Source organism: Condylura cristata, unplaced genomic scaffold (assembly GCF_000260355.1).
Source record: "Condylura cristata isolate star-nosed mole 26May11 unplaced genomic scaffold, ConCri1.0 scaffold00011, whole genome shotgun sequence".
In the NCBI taxonomy this organism is placed as follows: Eukaryota; Metazoa; Chordata; class Mammalia; order Eulipotyphla; family Talpidae; genus Condylura; species Condylura cristata.
The window spans coordinates 38,986,984-39,012,616 of NW_004567112.1; the positions used below are offsets into that span (position 1 = coordinate 38,986,984).

Here is a 25,633-nt window from a genome sequence, read left to right on the forward strand (position 1 = left end):
GGTAGAGATCAGAAGGACACATGGGAAATAATCCAGAAAACATCCAAAGCGGCTCTGTTAAATTCTTCTCTGGCTACCATCAACTCGGATATGAAAGGAAAGAGTAAGGCATGGTTTTGCTGTTCTCGATGGAGGGAAGTAAGGAGCAGTAATATGAGGGAAAGATAAAAGTACTGCCACTAGTGAGGTGTGTTCAAGGTGTTCACATGTACCTGGACGCAGGTACTCAAACCTGGACACAGGTATGGTATTCGTGCTTTTTGCAACACCTTCAGCTGATGATGACAGGCCTCAGGAGCAACAGGGCTCCTTCACAATGCACTGCTTAGATTTCCTTCTCCCCCACGTCTCCTGGGCACAGCGGCAGTGGAGCAAAGGTTTATACATCTTTCATGTTATCAAGGGGTCTGTGGAATGAAAATTTGACAGCTCTGCAACAGCACCGTCCAGTGGAACCCTCTGTGACTAGACATGTTCCCGTTGGGGCTGCTCAGTTGCGAGAGAGCCCTGGAAATGAGGCTAGTACAACCGAGAAATTGAACTTTTAATCTGATTTAGTTTTAATTAATTTTAATTCATATTTAAGTACCCACATGTAGCAGAGGTAAGTGTACCGGGCAGCCTATGAAAGTATTACCTCACAAATGGCCCCTCTGAACCGCAGCTACTTAGCGTTTCAGCTGCCCTCAAACACCTGACCTCCCATGTGCTGGACTCAGGCACCCGTCCATGGGAAACTAGAGGATTTTTTTTTTTTTTTTTTTTTAGTGGAAACAGAGCTCGCAAGAGAAATGAAAAGTAGAGTTCTAAGTTACCAGCTCTCACTTCCAATTTTGGTGGGAGCCGTGGAAGGGGGCTGGAATCATGAAAACCACCCAAGTTTTGGAAGCTACTAACAAACCTGTTTGATGACTTGGGCTCTAGTTTCAATGCCCCTTTATTCCACATGGACATTCTTGTCAATTCCCTCCACGCCAAGCTGTGGAGAGTCCTCAGTCCTTTGGGGTTGCCAGCCCCCCACTCAGCCTGGATCATTCAGCAAACTCCTGCTCACCTTTTTAGATGTCCGGGGTTTGGCAGCCTTCGATTTCTTGCCCCCCTTCTTGCCTGAAGTGGCCTTTCTTCCTCTTTTCTCTGGGGGTGGGGAGAGGATCGTTTCTGATTTGCCTTTGGTCCCTCGTTTTTTGGCCAGCAGTTCAGGGTGAATCCTGGGCAGGACACCTCCACTGGCAATGGTCACTCCTTTTAGCAGCTGAAGAGAGAAAACGCATGAGCTCAGACAGCAGAGATCCTGCTGGTTCTGGATTGCAGGCAGCTGGCAGAACAAGTGTTAGAAACGGTCTCTGTTTTCCTGAAGGCATTGCATAATAAATGCACGGTTTGATAGGTTCTTCCTTTTTCACTGGTATGAAGGAATCCTATGATCTTGTACAGAAAGCAAAGCAAATGCAGCAAAGTGAAAGGGCTATAGAGCTTGAAACCAGGGCTCTGGAATGCCAGCACAACAGGATAAAGGACTTCCCATGTGTGGAGTGCAGCTCGATAAAGTGAAGTTCAAAGGTCAATGCTAGGGCTGGACCATGTTAATAACAGACTGGTAGTCTCTGCACTCCTTTGAGCATGCAGACATGTTTGCATGGACATGTTTGCCTATGCACCTCCCAACTGACCATGCTCAGTTTAAGTAAGTGACATATACAGCTATACCGGTCCAGCCTGCACGTCTAGCAGTTCTCCTTCAAGTGCCAATGCAATGCAAGCAGGGTTGGCCCAGAGGCTCTTGGACACCATCTGACAAGAGGATTAGAGAAAGATCCAGAATGAGCCTAGAAATGTATATAGCAAGTTGACAGAATTATTGGGGACCTACTGGAACTAACAAAAACGGTGGCTTGTAGTTTGTTTGATTACTTTCATTTTTTACCCCAAGTGATTGCATTTTGGAAAATTTGTCAGTCCATGATGGGCTGGAATAAAACTGATTATGAGGAGATGAGTGAGATAGGAAAGTAAATATAAATAAAAATTCCTCTCCTCTCAACCTGCCCTCTTGTGTGTCTTTGGGGATCATCCGCTCCACTTTGCAGTCAGTTCTAAAATACAAGGATCAATTCTGATGTATAAAGAAGGACTCTTGTGCTCTTATCAGAATAAATCATTAACAAAATCTGGGTGAAGAAACTATGAAAAGAGTGATGGGGTGCACCGCTGTTGCCAGAGAGCTGGCCTTTGAAGAGGGAATGAAGGTCTGGCCAGATCCAGAATGTATAATGGGATCTATTCGAGAGGCGATTGTACAGATCTGGCTTTGTTCTTCTCTCACATGATCTGAATCGTCTTTTTTTTTTTTTTTTTTAAATAAGATTTTATTTTATTTATTTATGCATACAAGAGCTGGGGTGTAGGCCAGAAGTGCTAGGGTGTGGGGCGTGACAGAGACAGTGGGGAGCAAAACAGGCGGGTTGACTGAGATACACTGCTGAGGGGAGCTGTGGTGAGACAGGAGAGGTCTGCTGTGCCATATGGATCAGCTCCCTGGCTAGGGATCGAACTCCTGCTGCAGTGGCTGCTGATAGCTTTATAGTACTGAGACGTAACCCTTATGCCCCCAGGGAGGCCCTGAATTGCCTTTCTATACATGTAACTAAAACTGGGTCAGGGATGATTTGAAGTCAGCCAGGGATACACACCAGGCGTGTGTTTGGCAAACCCATTCTGTGATTTGTCTCAAAGCTCTGGTCCCACCTGATTGAGCTCCTCGTCATTGGCGACTGCCAGCAGGATGTGTCTGGGCGCTATTCGGGCCTTCTTGTTATCCCTCGCAGCATTGCCAGCCAATTCTAGAATTTCCGCTGAAATGACAAGGGGGAAGTTAATAGATAACGACAGACTGGGGGTTGAAATTTCTATTGCTTTTCTTTGGAAGTAGTCCTTAATTTAATGTTGTGATATTCGCCTATAATTTTTATGTCTGGACTTGGAAAGAAATAAAAAGAACTGGAAAGAACTAACATCTCAAAGATATTTTAGCCCTGATATATGATCTTGTGGTAAAGTCTTCTTGTTATTTCTTGACCTTAATACATCCCTTTCTTCCTTAACACATGGGCCTTTGATTTTGTTGTGCCTACAACCCAGGACTGAAGACTATATCTCCCAACATCCCCAGTAGATCAGTATAGTCATGTTACTAAGCTCTGGCCAATGCAATGCAAGGCAAGCAGCTGCATTGTATGGTGTTTTGGGGAGGTGTGCATCAACAAAGGGGCTGTGCCTTCTTTTTCTGTTGGTAGACTGTGGATGTGATGGCTGGATTAGGAGCAGCTGTCTTTGATCAAGAGGAAGAAGTTGTGGCTGAGAGAGAAACAGGTTAGAAAGAACCAGAGTCTCTTATAGTATAGCCTCCTTATCAATCTGGACTATCTTTGATAAAACTTCTTTTGTACGAGAAATCAACTCCCTTGTTTAAGCCTCTGTCAGCGGAAGTTAACCCTGACCAATCCAGAGTCCTAATAGAGACTTGAGCAGCGCCATCTGAAGAGAATAGTGCTGTAGGTGAAGTGTCTTTGGTGTTCACTGACATCCCCCTTCACCTGCAGTTTCCAGGTTCCTCCTGTCCTAAAGCAAAGTGGTTGAGAAGAACTGACTTATACTATGAGAAGAGGAAATGTTTAACCAGAAAAGTGAGCTCCTAACGGAGATACCTATAAGGACTGGGAAAGAAGTTACATTGGGGTTCAGGGCTTTTCTATATATCTCTCAGGACTTAAGCATATTTCTGACTTTAACAAACATACCAAAGTATGTGTGAAAGATGTATAAAAGGAATGTTCTTAACCTTATTTCATATGCTATCAAAGCTTGAGTTAAAAATTTAAAAAAATCTATAGGGTTGGTTTATGCTATTTATAGGCATGTATACCTCTATCTTCTTTTGTTTTTCTTCCTCAATTTTGAGAGGATGTCATACAAAATCAAATTGGTCTGCTTTCAAATACATGAATGACTCTTTAAGGAAAAACTCCTCTTAGAAAGCTGGAGGCAATGTGCAAATGTATTTTCGCATTGATATTGTGGAGGGAAATGTGTGTGTATATTGAGGGATTTTTCATTGGCACAATGGCATAAACACTAAGCTCTAAAAGGAACAGATGATTCTGTGTGAATCTTTACAATCAACCTAATTTCAAATAAAATAGCATAGGAAATTGCCATCATTCATAAATCTATGGTAATAAAAAAAACCCTGGCATAAGTATGTGTATTAACTAAGCAAATGTGATTAACAGAAAATTAGAATAAAATAAGCATTAGAGTTAAATATTTATATGACATTTCCATAATGAAAAGTGCTATATCATTACAAATCCATTCTCACCACATCTTTCCCAGGTTATTAAGTGATGAATACTGTGTTTACCAACAACTCATTTTATATGTGACTGTGCTTTCTGAATCGAAGATAGCAGTCCTGTTGGGACAACAGAGTATTTGAAATGAATGCCGGGTTAGATCATGTGGCTTACTGCATTCAGGCAGCTGCCCAGTACTGTCTCTTGCCAAGGGGACCCCTCGAAGAGCAACGGAGTTATGAAGCTTTCACAGATAGGCTTGTGGGATGACTTTGTAAAAGGGTCCAGCTGAGCTCGGAGCAAAGGCGTTTGTTTCCTGCACCTGCGTAACTGAGGCAGCGGGTGGCACACTCAGGAGGCAGGAGACGCCCCTCGGCCTTTTTCTGGCTGGGGTGTCAAGGAGTCTTTCCATTTTAAGCTTTCAAGTAATTGAACTTAATTTAGCATCTTAGATCATCACTTTCCTGCCTCTGTCGCCTTGAGAGGAAGAAGCAGCTTTCCAAGTTGATCAAATAAGCTGTAAGAATGGCAGGCAGGGCTAAGGAAGTCCTACAGGGACTTCAGGGAGACCCTGAAGGGCAGGTTGACAGACAGATGCACAGACGTTAGCGGCACAGACAGACAACCTTCTGGAATCAAATCAGCACAGGAAGAGAGTAAAGGCAGGGATTCAGCGGCAGTGCTGGGCTGGGCCTGTGAGACTGGCTCCTGGACTTACCCTTCTGAAATAAGTTAGATTTCAGAGACATGATGAGATCAGGCGCAGTAGCAGAGGCAGAACATTTTTCTTCAGAAAGAAAAATATACAGCAGAAACTTAGACCAAGGAGTTCTTTCCTCCATTGGTTGTGTTGGGAGTGACTAAAGATTTACTCACAAGGACTGAATTAGGGCTGTAAAGAATTTAGCCTTGCATCCAAGGACTGATAAGGTGGTAATAAACTGACCTTGCATCTCGGATGGGACTAGCTGGAGGTGATAACGAACTGGGCCTCACATCAAGGACACAGCGATGAGTCACCCCTTTTGGAATCTGAGTTTAGAATCTATATAAGAGACCCTTCCCCCTTATTGAGTTGGCAGTAGCTACGGACCCCACTCTAGGGGGCTCCCTCTCAGCTGCTGTCCCGGAGCAATAAACTCTGCTTGCTCAGCTTTTCTGCCTCAAGCCTTCCTTTCTTGCGGCCAGTCACAGAACTTGGGAACAGACTCATGGCGTCCGTCCCTCCTCTCCGCCTTTTCCTTTCAGGTTGTTCAGTCTGAACACAACTTGCGACAGGGACTTTGCCATTTAAGTGTTTAGAATGACAATCATTATTCATATTTTCAGATGCTATTATGGCAAGTACATTTGCATGAACTATAAAAGTTTGCTACACTTTTTTAAGATTTATTTATTTATTCATACAGAACTGGGGTACAAATCAGAGGTGCAGGGGCGGTGAGAGGCTTCACTGGAGACAGAGGGGGGGGGGGAGTAGAACAGGCAGGTCGATGAAGTACACTGCTGAGGGGAGCAGCGGGTGGGTCAGGAGAGGTCTGCTGCACTATCTGGATCACCTCTGGGCAGGGATCTAACTCACACTGAAGCAGCTGCAGGCAGCTTGCAGTGCTTCATCCTAACCTGTTGTGCCACCAGAGGGCCAGTTTGCTACACTCATTAGTGATTTTATTGATTTTGGGAACATCAGACCCTTCTATTGGCAATTAATAGGAAAACTGGATGTATAGAGCACGAATTTTCTCCACTGAAAATTTTGTGGGAAGATCATTGTTCTATTGAGTGGTGTGATGTCTGTGGAAGTCTCCAGGGTTCTCTAGCAAATTCCTCACCTCTCGGACGTCATACTCCCAACAATAGCAACTATCTGTTATACAGCTGTGTCTCTGGTAGTTAAGAGTGATGACTATAACCAAAAGAGTGTTGGGAGGTTCATTGTGCACATTAATTTGGAGCACCTGTGTCCTCTTATTCTGTACTCAGTCTAAGCCAGCACTGAAGAGATACAGTAGCAGGAGATGGGACACACTGGTGAATGGAGGGTGGGGACAGGGGTGTGAACTGGCTGCCCCTTCACGCCTTTCCTTTCCCAGTCCCTTTTCTTCTAGCTTGTCCACTTGCTCACTCGCCTCTAGGTGACGCTGCCCCTGGGTCTGCCTGCACCCTCTGCTCTGCTTGGGCCATGGGATCTTCCCGTGGGACCCATCTTCCTCCCATGCTACCAGAGCTTCATCTCCAGCCCTGCATGTCACCTGCACAGCCTCACCTGGGAGTCCCACAGGTACTTCAAACTTTCCACATCCCCCTCTTCCAACTACTTCCCCAAGCCTGCTCTTCCCATGGCCCTTGGTACTGACAGCTCCATCCCTACACAGCTTCTTCTTCTCCCTACCCAGCCCTCTCCCTCTCACCAGCTCCAGCGCCGCATGGGGTTCCATCCACCTCACCCATCTCCTATACTTTGCACCTTTTCCCCACACTCCTTGCCATTACCTGAGTTAAGGCTCTCTTTTTTCCCCAGCCCAGATAACTGTAGTGGATGTCTAAATGGTTTTCTCACCCCCAATTTGGTCGTATTCTGGACTCATGCTAATAAGGCCATCATTGGTCCTCTAGGTTACCTTTGTGCAAAATAAAATCACACACACCTTAAGACATTTGTTTGTTGATGTCTTGAGAAGGCCCTTTGCTGCCATCTACTGGAAGTGCTTCTGATAAATAAACAAGGTGATGAGGCCCGCTGTGAATGATGCTCTCTGCTTGTGCAGTTTACAGCCTACACAACCACACATGTAGGCTCGGCTGCCAAAGCCATCTTTTCAAAATACCGATGTGATAAATGAAAATCACTGAATGAAAAATGCTTGGTGTTAAATGAATAGACTCAGTTGTATGGAAATGAAGGACTTCTCTATTCCATTATGGTTTCCTGAGGTGTCCCGAAATGCAAACTTTTTTTTTTTTTTAAAGATTTATTTGTGCATACAGAACTGGGGGTACAGGCCAGAGGCTCAGGGGCGGCGAGAGGCTTCACCAGAGACAGAGTGGGGAGCAGAACAGGCAGATGAACGAAGTACACTGCTGAGGGGAGCAGCGGGTGGGTCAGGAGAGGTCTGCCACGCCATGTGGTCACCTCCGGGGCAGGTGGGAATCAAACTCATGCAGAAGCGGCTTTAGCTTCTTAGTGCTGTGCTTTAACCCGCTGCGCCACCAGGGAGGGCCACCCAAAATTCAAGCTTTTTAAAAGACCTATTTGTTTTGTCAATTAATATATATATATATTAATACGACATAACATTTTCTAACCCTAAAAGTGGTTAAAAGTTATTCAGTTTTTGGGCCTTCCCTGGTGGCGCAGTGGGTTAAAGCACAGCACTGAGAAACTAAATCCACTTCCTCATGAGTTCGATTCCCACCTGCCCTGGAGGTGACCACATGGCGTGGCAGACCTCTCCTGACCCGCCCGCTGCTCCCCTCAGCAGTGTACTTCGTCGATCTGCCTGTTCTGCTCCCCACTCTGTCTCTGGTGAAGCCTCTTGCCGCCTCTGGCCTGTACCCCAGTTCTGTATGAACAAATAAATAAATATTAAAAAAAAAAGTTATTCAGTTTCTATCTTATATTTACATTATATCTGTTCTTGAGAAATGCCGAATTCTTTCCTAGAATTTGGGGCTTGCTCTCCCTAATTTGCTTTGCTTATGTTGGAGATGAGAACTGGGCCATTTACAGACCTAGGTACGGAAGAAGGGACGTGATATTTGTTCTGGGCCGTGGAGGATGTCTCAGGGGCTGGGGTGTTGGTTCAGGCCTTTCAGCACACATCCTGCCTGATGTACAACCTCTCCCACCTTGGGACTAGAAACTGTCTATCATGACAATGGTGTGTGAACCTGGACCAGTACAGAGAAATCAGGCAAGGCGAACTGTATCTCTCCCCAAGAGTTTGCTGAAGATTCAGGCAACTTTCATTTTGGCAAAGTCACCAGTCTTCTCTCATGCCATTCCTGCGGCCTCAGATTCCCTCTCAGAAGCAATGAATGGAAAGAGGACCTTCAGAGGCTGGAGCCATCACTCCAAAAGACATAAACTGGCCAGATGACATCACTGATTGTGGCCAGGCTGGCTCTCAGGACATCAGGGAGAGAACCCCAGTTCATTTGGGGGATGACAAACACCATCCCTACAGATAAGAGCCAAACACTGCAACTGAAAAGCTATGTTCTGGGGGTCAGGTAGGAGAAACTGTGAAGGTAAAACTCTTTGTCATCTGCACCCCCATATTTATGCTGCTTTATTTACAATAGGTAAGACATGGAATCAACCCAAATGCCCAAAAATAGATGACTGGATTAAAAAATGTGGCACACACACACAAAAAAAGTGGTACATATACACAATGGAATATTACTCAGCAACCAAAAAGGATAAGGACATCTGCCTTTTGCAGAAACATGGATGGAGCTGGAAGGGATCATGCTTAGTGAAATAAGCCATAAAGAAAAAAAGAAATCTGCCAGATGGTTTCATTCATAGCAGGAGCATAAACGACCAGGGGGAAAAAATAACAAACAACTATATACTAGAGACATTTTATGGGGGTGGAATGGGGAATGGGACAAAAACAGGGATGGGGGAAGTGCATTAGACTATGGTGATGGTACATGATGGATTTGGTGATGGGAAGTCCATGGAGATTACAACTGAGAGGGGAAAAGACACAAAATGATGTAAAAATAAACTATTATATTAAAACAACAGCAACAAAAAACTCCATGTCAGAGAAGGATGTCTTTGATAGGCTGGTGTTCCATATGGAACACTGTGGGAGTTCATCTGTACTTCGCTGTCCCCCCCATTCTGGGAACTGGGTCCTTCCCTCTTGACCTCTCTCCTTGGGCTAATCATCTCCAACTTTTCTCCCTCCAGCAGGGGTGCTGTACCTTATCGGCACCAGGGATTGCTTTGATTGTCTGGTGAGATGCAAAGACCTATCTTAGAATAAGATTTCTTTTTTATCATTGTGAAATGTAAAATTATCATTAGAACCATTTTAAGTGAATGACTCAGTAGCACTGATTATATTCAGTATTGTGCAACCATCATCACTGCCTCCGTTTCTAGAACTTTATCATCATCCTAAATGGAAACTCCACACCCATTAAACCATAACTCCCCTACCCCACCTCTTCAGCCCTGACAACGAGCTTTCTGCCTTCTGTCCCTATGAATTTGCCCATTCTAGCTACTTCATATAAGTAGAATCATACAGTATCTGTCCTCTTGAGTCTGGTTTACTTCACTGAGCATAAAGCCTTTAAGGCTCATCCAAGTTGTGCACATATCAGAATGTCACTGTCGTAGGGCTGAGCGATATCCCACTGGTGGTAAAGAATACTCCATTCATCTGGTGATGGGTACTTGGGTTATTTTCCACTTTTGACTACTGTAAATGATGCATGTCTGATTTTAATTCTCTGGATCATAGGATGATTCTATTCTTAATTTTTGAGGGCCCATCTAATTGTTCACCACACACTCCCCACAAACAATACACAAAGGCCCTGGTTTCTCTTTCTTATATCCTCATGAGCACTTTATTCATTTTTAAAAATAATATCCATTCGAATGAGTGTCAGGATAAGGCTTTAAATGTATAAAATACAGAGGATGACAAAATCAACTACAATGAAATCTAGTTTTCAAAGTATTAAAAAAAATCTGGGATATAGTAGTCTATGTACTTATTTATTGGAACATAAATGATAAGATCCAGTGGCAGGTCTAATAACTACAGTGTTCTGAAATAATGGTAAGTGTACATGACCTTTCTAGATATCTAAAATAATGGACATTTAGTAAGAGAATGCTGGTGATTTTAATTAGTGAGAAAGTTCCAGGTGTTGCAGACACTACTGAGGTTTGTGCCCAATTTCACAAAGGAAGGAAATGCTCCATTTTAAGTGTGGTTAGTGAAATTTTTAAGATAAAATTCAAAGGGCCCAGATTCAAGCCTCTTTCACATCACCCCCTCTCCCACCTCATCAGCCGTCGGCCCCTCTCTTTCCTTCTTCTGGACCAAACTCCCTAAAAGAGTCCCTACCCCTTTGTCTCTCATCCATCCACATCTCTGCACGCCCCTGTGGTTTGACCAATCACACCCTCCTCACCAAGTTTGCCATGACCTTGGGGTGGCACAATTATTGTTCCTGCCACCTCTGCTCCCATAGGCTTGCCCCCGGTTGGCTCCCACTCTCTCCTCTTGGTCTCCACAGCACCACATGCCGATGCATTTCCTTGGAAACCTCTGGCTGCCCTCTTCAGCCTCTATCACCACCCTCTCCCTTACTTGGTCCATAAACCCAGTACTCTGGGCTCACTTTGACGGGACTCTGGTCTCTCTGGTCTTGTCCCCATGCTTTCCCCAGTGACACTGCTCATTCGCATAGCTTTCCTGCAGTCTGCCCATGCTCCTGGATCTGGACCTGCAGCTGGACAGCCCCCTTCTGGGCTCCAGACCGACCTCATGGGTGTTCACTCATAACAACAGTAGCAGCACAGCTGCCCCCATGCCCTAGACTGGTACTTTTCATGCGTTAACCTTGAGTAATTCTCACAGTGACACTAAGAGACTGAACAAAGCGGACTGCCTATAAGAGGCAGAGGCAGAATCCAGGCTCCTAATCGCTGTGCCCTGCTGGGCATCTTGTAAATATCCTAACCTTCCAGGTTCCAGCGCCTCTCCTCCTACATCCTGCTTCTTCTTCCCTCGAGGCCTCGTGCTCCATGAATCCGCTGCTCTGCTCTGCTCTCTTCTCTTCTTTTCTTGGCTGGACTCCTTATAGGCAGTCTCCAATGATCTAAGTCCACATCTTACTTCTCAACCTTTGCCAGGTTGGCTTGAAAAAATATAGCCAACCCAAGGTGAGAGGGTTTACACCATCCTGAAAGCACTCTTCCTCTCCTTAGCCAAGCAGAGCTGACTACTTTTCCTACAAGATAGTCCCCAAATTCTCATCATTCCTATAGCACACCCCTAGTCCTGGCCCCTGCCAGTTCTCAAAAGAGTCATGAAAGTAAGCCCCTTTGGCTTCTGGAAGCTCATCCTTGCTTCCTGCCACTTGGACTCTACCTAAAGCCCAACTGATGCCTGCAAAATGCCACCTCCTCTCTCTGTTGCCTTCCCTTGCTGAGAGGGAAATGTACACAAGCTCACTGTGGCCCTCCAGAACCCCCTACCCCAAACCCATCTCATCTCTCACCCCCTTGCAGTTCCAAGCTCTGCTCCTTGGAACTTCCTCCAGCTCCTGGAAGGGAGAACTTCCAGTACAGTCCTTTCTGTAAACGTTGGGTCTTTATCTTCATTCCTCCCCAAACTCACTGTCTCCCCTTAGCTCAACCCTCCCAGTGAATCTAACAAACACTTAATAATTTCCCATCCTGTCTGCTCATCAGAATCCTTTGAGATAACTTAGAAGGCCCTCCCTGGTGGTGCAAAGGGTTAGGACACAGCACTGCAAGCTAGCCGCAGCCGCTTCAGGGTGAGTTCCAACCATGGCCCCTGGAGGTGATCCACATGACGCAGCAGACGTCTCCTGACCTGCCCACTGCTCCCCTCAGCAGGGTATTTTGTCCATCTGCCTGTTCTGCTCCCCTCTCTGCCTCTGAGGAATCCTCTCATCGCCCTGCACCTCTGGCTTGCACCCTAATTCTGTACACATAAATAAATAAATCTTAAAAAAAAGAAAGAAAATCCTGATGCCAAGAACACACCCTAGAATCTGCCAGGGTAAAAACCCAGGTATCAGGATTTTAGATCAAGCAATCTGGGCAAAGCCAGAGTTGTACACCTAGTTTTGGCTGTAACAACACTTGCTTTATATCAGGGACATCCCCATCATTCTCCTCACTTCCCAAAGTGCCTCTAAGTTCACAATCCAACATATATGTCATTTGATTCTGATAGGTTTGATGCTTTTCCTTCTTCCTAAGTGGGTGAAGGCAGGACCATATATCTGTTTTCTGTAAGGCTTGATCCAAAGTAGAAATTCAATCAATACTTGTGTCATGAATATTGAAGGTCAGTTCAAGGTGACAGGAAGCTTTGGTACTTTGAACCCCCTGCCCACAGCGAAGTCAATTGATGTCCCCTCCAAAAACCACAGTAAAAACAACTAACACTTGATTTAAAATTCCCCTTTTAATTTACTCAACAGTGACCTGAGATTCCACTATTAATGATGTATTCCTTTGTCTTAAAACTCCTCTCATTAAAATGCAAATACAGCTTGAAAATACAACACTTTAGGAAATTAATTATTTATACCATTGTCTGGAATGATTTCATCAGCTCTTAATAGTAAAGAGAACAGAATTACCACTTATTGAATGCATCCTATGCAGCAGGCATACATTAGCTCAGTTTTACAAATGTTACCTCATTTAACTCAGTTAATGAGTTAACAGAATTCAGTGAACTACTGCTAGAAACAACTGAAGCTCAGAGAAGTTAAGGAACCAGCCCAAGGTCACAGAGCTGGTCAAATGATAAACTGCATTTATCTAAGCCTGTGTTCTCTCAACTCCAGCCCTACTTTGGAGGGGAACAAAAGTTCCAAGGATGGGCAGGAAAAGATACAGAGGAGACAGGCCTGGCTACAAAACACCTCCCTCCCATTCCACTTGCCCCAGCAGGGCTGGACCGCCCCTCTGTAGAGGCAGGAAGGTATCTGTACTGTTCTAGAAAGTCAGACCCACCTCCATAAAGGAGAGCAAAATTAGAAACCCACCAGCTTCATCGAACCAGCTGAAGATGGGCCCTCCCTGGTGGCGCAGTGGGTTAAAGCGCCCCATTGTGAAGCTAGCCTCAGCTGCTTCAGCTCAAGTTCAATCCCCTGCCAGGGGGGTGATCCACTTGGTGCAACAGATCTCCCCTGTCTCACCCGCTGCTCCCCTAGGCAGTGTTCTTCACCAATCACTCTGTCTCTGGTGAATCCTCTCACTGCCCCTTCACCTCTAGCCTTTACCCCAGTTCTGTATGCATAAATAAATAGATCTTAAAAAAAAAAAAAAGGAGCCAACTGAAGGTGCCTCACATGCTCAGGTTAATGTTATTTATAAACACTGAGTTCTAGTTTTAATACACCAGCAAAATGTTTAAAGAGAAATTTGCTGTAAAGTGAGGACTTTTTTTCACAAAAGGAACAGTAACTTCCAAGCCCCCCCCTCTGGCCCCCCCTCAATCCACCGCCTTCTGCTGGAGCCTAGATTTTTAAAGCACGTTCTTGTGAGTCCTCTTCTTTCCGTGCTGATCATCTGTCCTTCTTATGTCCTCTTTCCTCCCCTAAGGCCTGCAGAAATTGATTTTAGCTATGCAGGCAAACCGAAACCCCTTCGCTACCGCCGCAGCCAGAACATAGCCGCGGGGAGACTCTGCGCGTCCCTTCCCGACCTGTGTGGGAGGAGCCACCGGGAGGGGGCGGGGCCGCCGCTCATTTTACCTGCCAGGTACTCGATGACTGCCGCCATGTAGACCGGGGCGCCCACGCTGATCCGGTACTTGAACGTCCCTTTCTTCAGGTAGCGCATCAGCCTCCCCACCGGGAAGATGACCCCGGCCCTGGCGGATCTGGACAGCTTGGACATTTTCTTCTTCCCGCTTCGGCCCGACATCTTGCTGCGGTTTTCCTCTCAGCTTGCTGATTCAGTGATCTCCAGACACCAACACAATGCTGAAAAGAAAAGGAGTCAGTGGGAGGAGGAGCCCTTGGCGAACATCCTGGGGGACAGTGGTGTGGCCCCGGGCACTGTGATCTGTCTAACCTTGGGGGGCGGGGCAGCTGGGCCGCCAGGAGCTGCAGGCAGGGTGGCTCCCAAGGGCTTTAGTAAAACATCTCCCCAGCCCGTCAAACCAACCAACTCCCCGTAGAGGAATCTGTCACTAGTTCTGGACTTCTGTCTTCCAGAACTATAAAGAGAATAGATTTGTATTGTTTTAAGCCACTACATTGGGGGATAATTCGTTTCAACAGCAACAAGAAAATCAATACGGTCCTTTCGGGCTCTGATTTACTTCTGCCTATTTTAATAAAGAGTTACCATAATATGGTCATGCCTATTACAGTGGTCAGTTTTGACCACAAACTCAAAGCTGATGTGTGCAGTTCTCAGAGGGAAACACTGTTTTAAATTCTCCAATAATGTAGCATTCTTAAAGACACGCCAGTGTTACTGAAAAAGCTAAGGCAGAGAAACCAAACACAGCAAATTAAAAGCCATAAAGCAACTCAAGCCCCTCCTCCTTGGAATGGGAATCCAGGTTGATTTTAAGCAGCAGGAGGTGACTTCAGTCCAATGTGCCAAGAGACATGAATGGAATTCATTGTCATTTCAGAAAGCCAACTTTTGCGGAAAGATAAAATAATTATACATGTCTGAAAAAGTCTTTGTAAGACTAAAAGTAATTGTAACAGAGCTTAACCTGTTGATCGAGGGAGTCTTAGGGTCAAAAAATGGAATATCATTCAGAATAAGTACAAGCCAATTACAGAGGACAAGCAAGCAGGAACAAAGTGAAGGAAAGAGAACGTTTCTAAGAAATATGTTAGATAGAGTTAAAGCCCCCTGCCCCAAGGGTCATCGTGTTCTCAGTGGTCGTGTGCTTTGGGCATGGAAAAAGAGAAAGTCAACAATAAGTTGACATTGGTTCCATCTGTGGAGAAGTCTGTTCTCAAATCTCGACTATGTCAGTTTTCCCACAGCTGGGGTGGCTATGAATGACCTAAGGAAGGTATTACGATGATGATGGAAGAAAATGTTATATGAACTCATGGCTAAAGGAGGATTCAAAGCTGGGGTTCATTGAACTGGATGGAAGAATGAACTAGAGTTCAAATTCCTAAAATATCCTGTTACCCTCCATGATGACTGAGCAGTTCTATATACAACCTACAAAATCAGCAACAACCTCATTCTTACCACACTCCTGTCTGTGAGGTGAAGCACAGGAGTTTAAGGTGTTTTATTACATACTTCCTGGACGTGGTTTTTAAAATGCTCATATGTGTTGAATACTTACCAGGCTCCTATTTTATATGTCATTTGTCTCCAAAAGATGTAGGTATTCGTCAAAGTTAAGGACTAGCAAAGATGAGCAAAAAGCCCTAGAATGTGATCTCTTTCATAATAAGCTCCAGGGATAAAAGGGTATCACCACTTTTGGAACATCTGTTCACATTTTCTGTGCTGCTGTCTGAGGCTCCTAACTGTTGTGCATTCATTCACAGATGTCCTTTTTTGAGGAAGCATATTAGGCCAGCAACCATCAATTTACATTGAGGAAACTCAGACATCAGCAAGTGTCCGAAAGCCTGCTGTTGGTCAGTACTGACTTTGGGGCTAAATGCAACCATTATAACAGGTATGGCTATATTACAGTCATTTGTGCTATTGATTAAAAGACGTAGTAAGGTCCTCCCTGGTGGTGCAATGGGTTAAAGCACAGCACTACAAAGCTAGCCACAGTCGCTTCAGCTCAAGTTTGATTCCCGGCCAGGGAGGTGACCCACATGGCACAGCAGACCTCTCCTAACCCACCCACTGTTCCCCTCAGCAATGTACTTCGTCAGTTGGCCTGTTCTGCTCCCCACTCTGTCTCTGGTGAATCCTCTTACTGCCCCGAGCCTCTGACCTGTACCTCAATTCTGTATGCATAAATAACTAAAGCTTAAAAAAAAAAAAAAAAAAGGTCGTGCAGGAGACAGGGGTCACATTCGGCCATGTTAAACAACCCCTGTCCCCAGAGGGAGCTGCATGGCACAAGTATTCTGCGACCGCCTCTCAATATGAAAGTGTCTTTCGGGATGGTGGAATGAGCCCAGGATGGGGGGGGGAAGTCTGGGTCTGGGCCCCCTAGGTGAGCTGTGCGTTCCTGTGGGTCTCATCTGTACAACAGGCAGGTGATTGAATGATCCTAAAGATCCTTCTGGTCTTACACATTCCAATTTTATAAAATGCACTTTCAAATGGTTGTGGAAAAGAAGCTTAGTTTCTTAAAGAATTCAGTTCTAAAGAGCTCGGAGCCCATGCAGGTTCATAAAGATGTATTAGTATTGGTGATTCCACTAAGCCAATTATGTGCTTTTTCACTTACTGGTAAGGGTGTGTGTGGGGGGAGGATTAGTAGGTCTGGTTGCCAAGGAAACCACCTGAAAAGTCCATCACAGCATGGACATGCCCTGTGGATACAGTGTGTGCTGGATGCTCTTAATCTCTGCTGGCAGCAGGGGGAACAATGCATACAGCCCAGATGCCACAGGGCATGGCCCTGCCACTCCTGTCTGGCCTCTGGAGATGCCCCCAGTGTCAGTCACAGGAGTCACAGACTGTCCTGGCAATAGAGAGATACAGGTGTCTTCAGTAATTGATGCCAAAACACTCAGGAAAATACAATAGTCAGGTGAGGAAAACCAGGACAAGATCAAACAGAGCAACTTTGAATATTGTTCAGCTGAATGTTGTAAAGCAGGATTACCCCCAAACATATATCACTTTGTTTTTGTTTTTTAAAAATTTCTTTTATTTATGCACACAGAACTGGGGCACAGCCCAGAGGTGCAGAGGCGGTAAGAGGCTTCACCAGAGACAGAGTGGGGAAGCAGAACAAGCAGATCTACTGAAATACACTGCTGAGGGCGCAGTGGGTGGGTCAGGAGAGATCTGCCGCACCATGTGGGTCACCTCTGCAGCCGGGGATCGAACTCACACTGAGGTGGCTGTGGCCAGCTTGCAGTGTTATGTCCTAATCCGCTGCACCAGCAGGGAGGGCCCACACATATCACTTTGTAACAAGTCTTAGAACTGGGGTGCAGCTGCATTTAAAGTCTAAGTGTGAGATTGACTGTTAGATGCACTTGAACAGGGCTGGTGGGTTCTTTGAGCCCAGGAACCCATCATTTCAGACACTGTGAAGAGTGTAGGGAGCAGCCACCCAACTGCTGGGCCCCTGGGGGCTGTGAGGCCCTGGGCAGGCAGTGTGAGAATCAGACCCCCGCCAAGGATCTTTAGGAGAAACAGAGAGGAAGCTAGACAGGAGCTGAGCTGTACTTTTTAAAGACCCCTGCTCCTCAGCTGTGCTAGAGTTGCCTAGAATTGTGAGAAGTTGCAACGCCTAAGTTCCATCTTTTCCAGGCCACTCGGGATTCTAACCAGTCTTCGGCAAACTGGGGTTAAAAACTTGATAGGGGCCTTCCCTGGTGGCACAGCGGGTTAAAGCACAGCACTAAGAAGCTAAAGCCACTTCAGCATGAGTTAGCAAGCGAACCACAGCCACTTTAGTTTGATCCCCACTCCTGGAGGTGACCCACATGGTTCGGCAGACCCCTCCTGACCCGCCCACTGCTCCCCTCAGCAGTGTACTTCGTTGATCTGCCTGTTCTGCTCCCCACTCTGTCTCTGGTGAATCCTCTCACCATCCCTGCACCTCTGGCCTGTACCCCAGCTCTGTATGCATAAATAAATAAATCTTTAAAAAAAAAAACAACTTGATAGGGTTCTTATCTACTTCCTGGGAATTTGGATCTCTGAAATATATATATTTTAAAAATTATTTTTATTTATTTATGCATACAAGAGCTAGGGTATAGGCCAGAAAGGGGTGTTTCTGTGTGAGAGAGAGGATTCACTAGAGGCAGCCGGGAGCATAAGAGGAAGATCTACTGAAATACACTGCTGAGGGGAGCAGAGGGTAAAGCAGAAGCTGTCTGCTGCACCATGTGGGTCAGCTTGGTGGCAAGGGATTGAACACATGCTGTAGTGGCTGAGGTAGCTTGATAAAGCTGAGACTTTAACCCCTTACAGAGGGAGACCCTCTGTAATTTATTTTAAGAGAACTACTGCGATTTTTCCTCCTCCCACTCATACAATTTACCTTCTTCTGTAAAGCAAGTTTTGCTCTAGTTAGCCAAAGCTATACTCCACACTCTATAGGACATTACGTTTATTAACATGTTTGAGGGCAGAATCCGGCGGCATGAAGCCCTTCCCGCATTATGCACTCTATGTGGGCGCCCCCTGGAGGCTGAGTTCAGATGGTTCCCCTCCACCGGGTCCCTCATAGGGTGCGGGAAGAATTGGGACTCGAACTAGGTACAGTTGGGATCTGCAATGCACCTGCAGATTTCATATCTGAAAGATCAAGGTATGGCCAGGGTAGGCAGTATCGTAATGACTTGCAAAGTGAATGGAAGAGTTTTAAAGCATGTTAACAGTGGGGGACAGGAAAAGTAAAACCTCAAAACTTAGGGGAGAGTAGTCTGCCTTCTCATTCCTTGTCACTCACAGGACAGCAGCAGGTGGAAGAACAACACTGGTTTTGTGTGCGCTGAGGAAGAAGGCATAACTGGACTCCAGTGTTCAAGAATTTATCTCTATGATTGGCATTTAAACCCATAAGGACACCGATGAATTAGCTTTTACTGATATCACAATGGTGTATATGAAAGTGCAGGACTAACTCAGCCATGGCAATAAACTCACAGCAGCTTATTCAAATATGTACCTTATTTCACTGATTGTATGATGCATTTTCCCCAAAAAAACATTTGCCTAACTCTAGAAATCAGCATGCATCTTGCAATGTATGATATCGCAGATTTCAATGACAGACATTATTTATGGGACATTTGTTATTGAACAAGAAACTACCTTAGCTGTTGTGGAATATATGGGGCTCTTGTCCTCAAATCTTTTCCACTGAAGTTGCATGACAGACCATAAAAAGGTTTCACATAGATGCTACAACTGTGATACCCAAACTGCGCGCTGAAGCACCCTGGAGCATCTCAGTGGGTGTTTATGTTTCCAAGGGAAACACAGTGATGTTTATGTTGGATCCACAAGTAGCAGCTCACAGCAGGGATATATATTTGCAAAGCTGATTCTTTTGGCCATTGCTCTGATTAAAAACTGTGGGGTGGAAATCACAGAAACAGAACAGCAAGGAGAGTGCTCTGGTCTGATTCCAACGTGTCAGAAGTTGTGGTCTCAACAGGGGCTATTGTGCTATTGTCATTCACTGTGCAAATGTAACAGGGCTATCAATAGCCTTTATTTTAATTCATGTTTATTATTTCCTCCCAACAGCTCCTAAATTGTTGGGACACAAATAGGTGTCACTTGAACCTAACCTTCTACTATACTAACTGGAACTGAGAGCATTTCTCCTGACTTAGGGGCATTGAGGAAAAAATGGCTAAGACACTCTGTTCTTCGTGAACTAACTGGAATCTTCTGTTAGGGCCCACCACCATCAGCTGAAACATATAATTGTGACTTGATCAAGCTAACTCTAAGCAAGGAAAATAAGAAAGTTTAAAAAATTATTAAAAAATTTTGAGTTTATTATGTCTTCAAATCTAAGTAATACTGTACATAGTAAAACAAAACAAAAAAGCCAAGAAATTGGCAAAATGAAAAGCAGTATTCTCTCTCCTCTCCCCCTCTTTCTGCTCCCAGTTTCGCTTCCAGAGGTCATTCCATGTAACAGTTTTGTATTTTAGTTCCAGGGATTACCTCCAAAATTCAGTCTTAATACTTCTACTTTTCCACTGACTTTTACTTTTAGACAGTTCCTATCAATACCTGTCTAAGAAGGATGAAAACTTAGTTCATTTTTTTCACTTTCCCATTTGTGGACAGTGTGTTTTCATTTCTCTTTCTTCTGTTGCTTACTTGGAAATTAAAAAAAAAAGATTTATTTATTTATGCTTAGATAAACTGGGGTATAAGCCAGAGGGGTGTGTGTTGGGGTGTGTGTATGAGAGGATGCACAGGAGACAGAGTGGGGAGCAGAACAAGCAGATTGCCTGAAGTACACTGCTGAGGGGAGCAGCAGGCGAGACAGGAGAGGTCTGCCGCGCCACATGTGGGTCACCTCCCTGGCAGCAATGGAACTCAGGCCGTAGTAGCATGATAGTGCTGAGACATAACCCGTACCCCAGGGAGGCCCCATCTTGGAAATTCTTATTATTAAGAATTATATATTATTATATATAATATATAATATAATATATAATATAATATTATATATTATTATATATTATTATATATTATACTTCAATCTCTTTTTCTGACTCCACCAATGTTAGGTGTTATCCTGAATCACTGTTCTGTAAAGTGAAGCTGGGAGCAGCCTGATCCTTCCATGGAACTTTTCCTACTCTAGCTCACTAATTCTACCTTTCTCTTCCATCCTTTCCTTTGTCCCGATTCACGACATTTATAATGTCCTGCTTCAAGGTATTTGGTAATCACAATGAAATCTTCGTTTCTAGGTTTATTTTGGAAATTGAATGCCCATAAGCAGTATTTGTAGGATCAAGACTTTGTAAATACTCTTCCAGAACTGAGTCAAGTGTTGACCTCACATTTGCTTCCCTGTGACTCCACACTAGGACCTGCATATCCTGGCATCTAACAGTGGATTTGCTCTAGGAATGTGCTGCTATCATCCCACATTTTACTTGGATTTTCATTTGGATGATGTTTTTCTTGTCTAGGCAGTCCCTCCACCCTTGAGGTTATTAATTACAGATACCTCCCATTATATGGAGTTCTATAAAGAAGCCAAGAACACAGAACCACTGCTCAAACAGGAAACGGGTAGGTTTCGGTGAGTCTCTGGATACATTTTCATCCGTAGGTCAATACAGAACCTTGTTTTATGTGTGTTTCTGTTTAAAGACACCATATTTAATATCTACTGCTGATTTATTACCATTGAACTCTGCCAACAGCACTATAACTCTTGATCGAATACAGCTTATTTAACACACACAGTTTCTCTGAAATGCACACTGCAGCCTTCTGTGCTTAGAGAGGCTAGACAGTACTTCAGGGCCATGCTTGGTGACCACTTTAAACAGTGAAATCACCAACAAAAAACACAAAAATATGAACTACACTACATTAAGTAAACCGCAAAAAGGACATTTGTTTATAGCATGAGAAATGGCTCATTTTTTTGTTGTTCTGGGCATGCCATTCTTTGCCTTGAGTGACAAGTCAAATCACCAAGAGTATTGATTTTGGGGTCACAAATAAATTTTAGCATGTAGACAAATTTGCAAAAATGGAATCCTCAATTATCCTTTTCTTTGCTCGTGCTGACATGAGAGAAATGGGCCTTCACTGAATGTCAGTTTCAGCTGGGGTATCCCAGCTTCTTAACTATATTGTTTTTTGCTGGGTCCACTTTCTTCCCAGAGATACTGTTCCTGAGTTTCTTTGCTGTCACGTCATGTGGGAGGGTGGTTAACTTTCAACCTGGGACTGTCTTTCCAGTTTATCCCTGATCTTATGATGTCAGCTTTTTTGATTTTCTCTTATTTTCTATAACTCTTCAGAGACAGTAGAGAAAAGTAATAATGTTTTGGAATGATCTTTGGTGGGATATGTAGTTTTTACCATCAAAATAATTTTACTTCAATATTTTGGGGTCATTGATCCATCATTGTTTTGCATCAAGTGCTCTAGATAAATCTGGTACCTCAATTGCTTTTACATTTTCTCTTTATGTTTCAAAATTTTGTAAGGATATATGTAGGTTTACCCCTTTCCCATTCATCCTGCTCAGTACGCAATGATGTTCCCTTTCAATCTAAACTCTCATATCTTTCATAACTTTGGGAATTTCCCCCTGTGATGTATTTGATTATCTTTTTCTCTGTTTCTTATTTATTTCACTTTGTTTACTCATCTTTTATCAGGATGTCTGTAAATTGGATGTTGAATTGCCTGTCTTGTATCCTTTTCCTACATTCTAAATACTTTAAAAAATATTTATTTATTCATTTATTTATTCATGCATACAAGAACTGGGGTGCAGGTCAGAGATATGGGGGTGATTCATCAGAGACAGACTGGGGAGCAGAAGACAGATCTACTGAAGTACACTGCTGAGGGGAGCAGTGGGCAAGACAAGAGAGGTCTGCAGCACCATGTGTGTGAGCTCCCTGGCTGGGATTGAACTCATGCTCCCATGGCTATGGATAGCTTCATAGTGCTGCATCTTAACCACTTGTACTGCCAGGGAGGTCCCATTTTCTAAATCCTTTTAATATCTAATTTTAGTAATGATATATTTAATTTTCAAAAGCTCTTTCTCATTCTCTGTTCCTTTTTCATTGCACCCTGCTCTTTATGAATGCACTGTATGATCTAATCTCTCTGAAATTAATTATGATCCATATAAGTTGTATTCTTTTCTCTAAATTGTTTAAACCTAGTAAGTTTTTTCATCTTTCTCTTTTATGATTTTCCTTAATGTCTGGTGATTTGGGGTCATGCATTCATATTTAAGAATGAAAGACAAGGTGAATTACTGCAAGTACATAGAAAAATTTTCCTAAACTATTGTTTGGTAAGTATGGTTCTAGTTTGGAATTTGGGGTGTGTGTGTGCAGGGCATGCCAATTGTAAGTCCAGGTGGCTGGGGCAAGGCTGAGGGTGGGAACTTTGATTCTGAGACTGTTATTGTCTGCATACCAGGAGCCTCCTAATTTGAGACTCCTAAATTCTGGGAACTGCCTGCATTCTGGGAACTGATAAGCGTCATTGATGAATCAGTTTCTGAAAAAGCAACTTCCATGCCTATAAAAAGCTCACCCAGGTTCTGCAGCGGGTGCAACTTCTCAGACCCCCATGGCGGTCAGTGAACCTCACCTGGGAATGTAATAAAGTTCCTGTCTGTCAGAAACTTTGCTTGGACCTTCTATCCTTTAACTGCCAAACCTTTCACCCATCAGCAATGGAATGGATAAAGGTGATTATTCACACACACATTCATAAAGATTATATAAAGAACCAATACAGAGTAAACCATATACATAATAACATCTTCTTTATCCATTCCTCTGTCAGTGGGCACTTGAGTCACTTGAGTTATTATTAGCTCTTGGCTATTTTGTCTAATGCTGCTATGAATATGGGGCACATATGTCTCTTCAAATTAGTGTTTTTGTGTTCTTTAGATTGGACATTGTATTGGATATTTATTTATTGGATTTGTTAATTTAATGTACTGGATATTAATTTAACATCTTAACAAGTACCATTTGGGAACTGGCCTAGAAATGAGTATGCTGATAAGGAGAAGCTCAAATGTTTTTTAAGTAGGTAATAATGACACATTAAAAAATTAGATCGGCCCTCCCTGGTGGCACAGCGGGTTAAAGCACAGCACTGAGAAGCTAAAGCCACTTCCTCATGAGTTCGATCCCCGCCTGCCCCGGAGGTGACCACATGGTGTGGCAGACCTCTCCTGACCCGCTCGCTGCTCCCCTCAGCAGTGTGCTTCATCGATTTGCCTGTTCTGCTCCCTGCTCTGTCTCTGGTGAAGCCTTTTGGTGCCCCAGAGCCTCTGGCCTGTACCCTAGTTCTTTATGCACAAATAAATAAACCTTTAAAGAAAATAGATCACTTTCATCACAGATGAGTCATTGGAAACCAACTGGTCTTGAAATAATTGAGGAATACAAAGTTCTGTAACAAAAGTTTGTACAAGATTCAGATACTAGAATCAAATTCAGTTTGTCCATATTTGCATGATTATAGAATATTGTCTTCATGAAAAGGCAAAAGAGTGGTTTTACACTAATATTTTTCTTTCACTTAAACAATTCTTTCTCATGCATAAAAAACCAACAAAGTGGGCCCTCCCTGGTGGCGCAGTGGGTTAAAGCACAGCACTGAGAAGCTAAAGCGACTTTAGCACGAGTTTGATCCCCACCTTGGAGGTGACCCACATGGTGTGACAGACATCTCCTGACCCACCTGCTGCTCCCCTAGGCAGTGTATTTCATCAGTCGGCCTGTTCTGCTCCCCACTCTGAATCTGGTGAATTCACCACCCCTGCACCTCTGGCCTGTGCCCCAGTTCTGTATGCATCAATAAATAAATCTTTAAAAAAGAAAAAAAGAGCAAAACATTTTTTAAAGTGCCTCAACTTATGATATTTTTATTATAGGTAAGCTGATGAAGAATATAACAAGTCCAGGTAAGGAATGGTTGGGCTGGTGACCCCAAAAAAGGACCTGGAATTTACAAAACAGCTTCTTTGACAGTGCTGCTCTTTTGAGGTCATTCTCTTCAAAAGTATGCAAATCAGAATGTTCCCATAAACACATTATTTTAATCTAGAAACAAGAGGTCTTAAAGCTTTTTAATGATGAAAATGAATTTAAAAGGACTGTTTTCAGAAATGTTCACTAACATGAAATTCATAGTGCCTTTCCCTAATGCATTCATGTACTGTTTTAAAATTGCTAAAATTTATTCATTTTTAGTCCTCATGATATTTCCCTAATCTCTAGCATTGTGCTTCAGAATACTTTATATTGTAAATATTTATGAAAAGATGAAGTAGACACTGTAATGAAGCATCTTTACTCTGTCAGTTCAAAACTATCCTTGGGGAGAATAAAATGAGCTGAAATAAAACTAGCTAGGACATCAGAGAATTCAATATAAATACATGAAATCTATGTAGAGATATATTTTTAAAGGATATAAAAAAATCTCTTAGTCTCAGACCTAATAGAATTCCAATATATTTTAGTGTGTTACCCTAAGTACTATATTAAAATAATAATAGTTTTGTTAGTATTATTTTGAAGCTATAAAAACCATTTTCAGTAATACTAGCTAAATCACTTGCTCTATTACACTTCCATTTATGAACTCCAAGGGCAAATCATTATTGCACAAGTAATACTTTCCAAACCATTTTCTTTCAAGGCCACCTTTAAGCGAACGAGAGCAGTCAATAATTTTATCGTCATATATGTTAAAGCACATTAACAATTTATAGTGTAAAGAGCTATATCAAGTGCAATTTCATCAAAATGACACATGGATCAAATTAACCAAATTAACCAGCCATGAATGTTAGAACCAACCATTAACCCAATTTATTTAAATTGTACTATTGGATTACAAATCATTCCCTTTTTAAAAAGTATTTCAAGTCATGTCTTGGAATGATCCAGCAGGAAGCTTAGCTGCCAGCATATTCTTCATAATTCAGAGGCTGGGACTGTATGGCCATCATGGGTATTTTACAGGAGACAGGAGAGGACAGTGGGGATGTGTGGGGGTAGGCAGGTGGCATTAGGGTGTCTGTTGCTGCTGTCATTTGAGGTGAACTTTAGCTTGTCTTTCTGTCTTGGTTGAAATTGAACAAGGTTTTTTTTTTTTCTTAAAATGACAGAAGTACAAGTTGTTGATA

At 43.5% G+C, this 25,633-nt stretch overlaps 1 protein-coding gene across 2 annotated transcripts in view; it reads right to left on the reverse strand.

Annotated features, from left to right (window-relative positions):
- LOC101631733 (core histone macro-H2A.2) overlaps positions 1 to 25,633 on the reverse strand; it is a 43,850-nt gene that overhangs the window by 8,210 nt on the left and 10,007 nt on the right. For both annotated transcript variants that reach the window (XM_004680814.2, XM_012723850.1), the window contains exons 2-4: positions 13,851 to 14,081; positions 2,746 to 2,852; positions 1,055 to 1,252 (exon numbers count right to left, since the gene is read on the reverse strand). In XM_004680814.2, coding sequence (XP_004680871.1) covers positions 1,055 to 1,252; positions 2,746 to 2,852; positions 13,851 to 14,022 — 477 coding nt within the window. In that variant the 5' untranslated portion in view covers positions 14,023 to 14,081. The remainder of the gene's footprint in view (positions 1 to 1,054; positions 1,253 to 2,745; positions 2,853 to 13,850; positions 14,082 to 25,633) is intronic.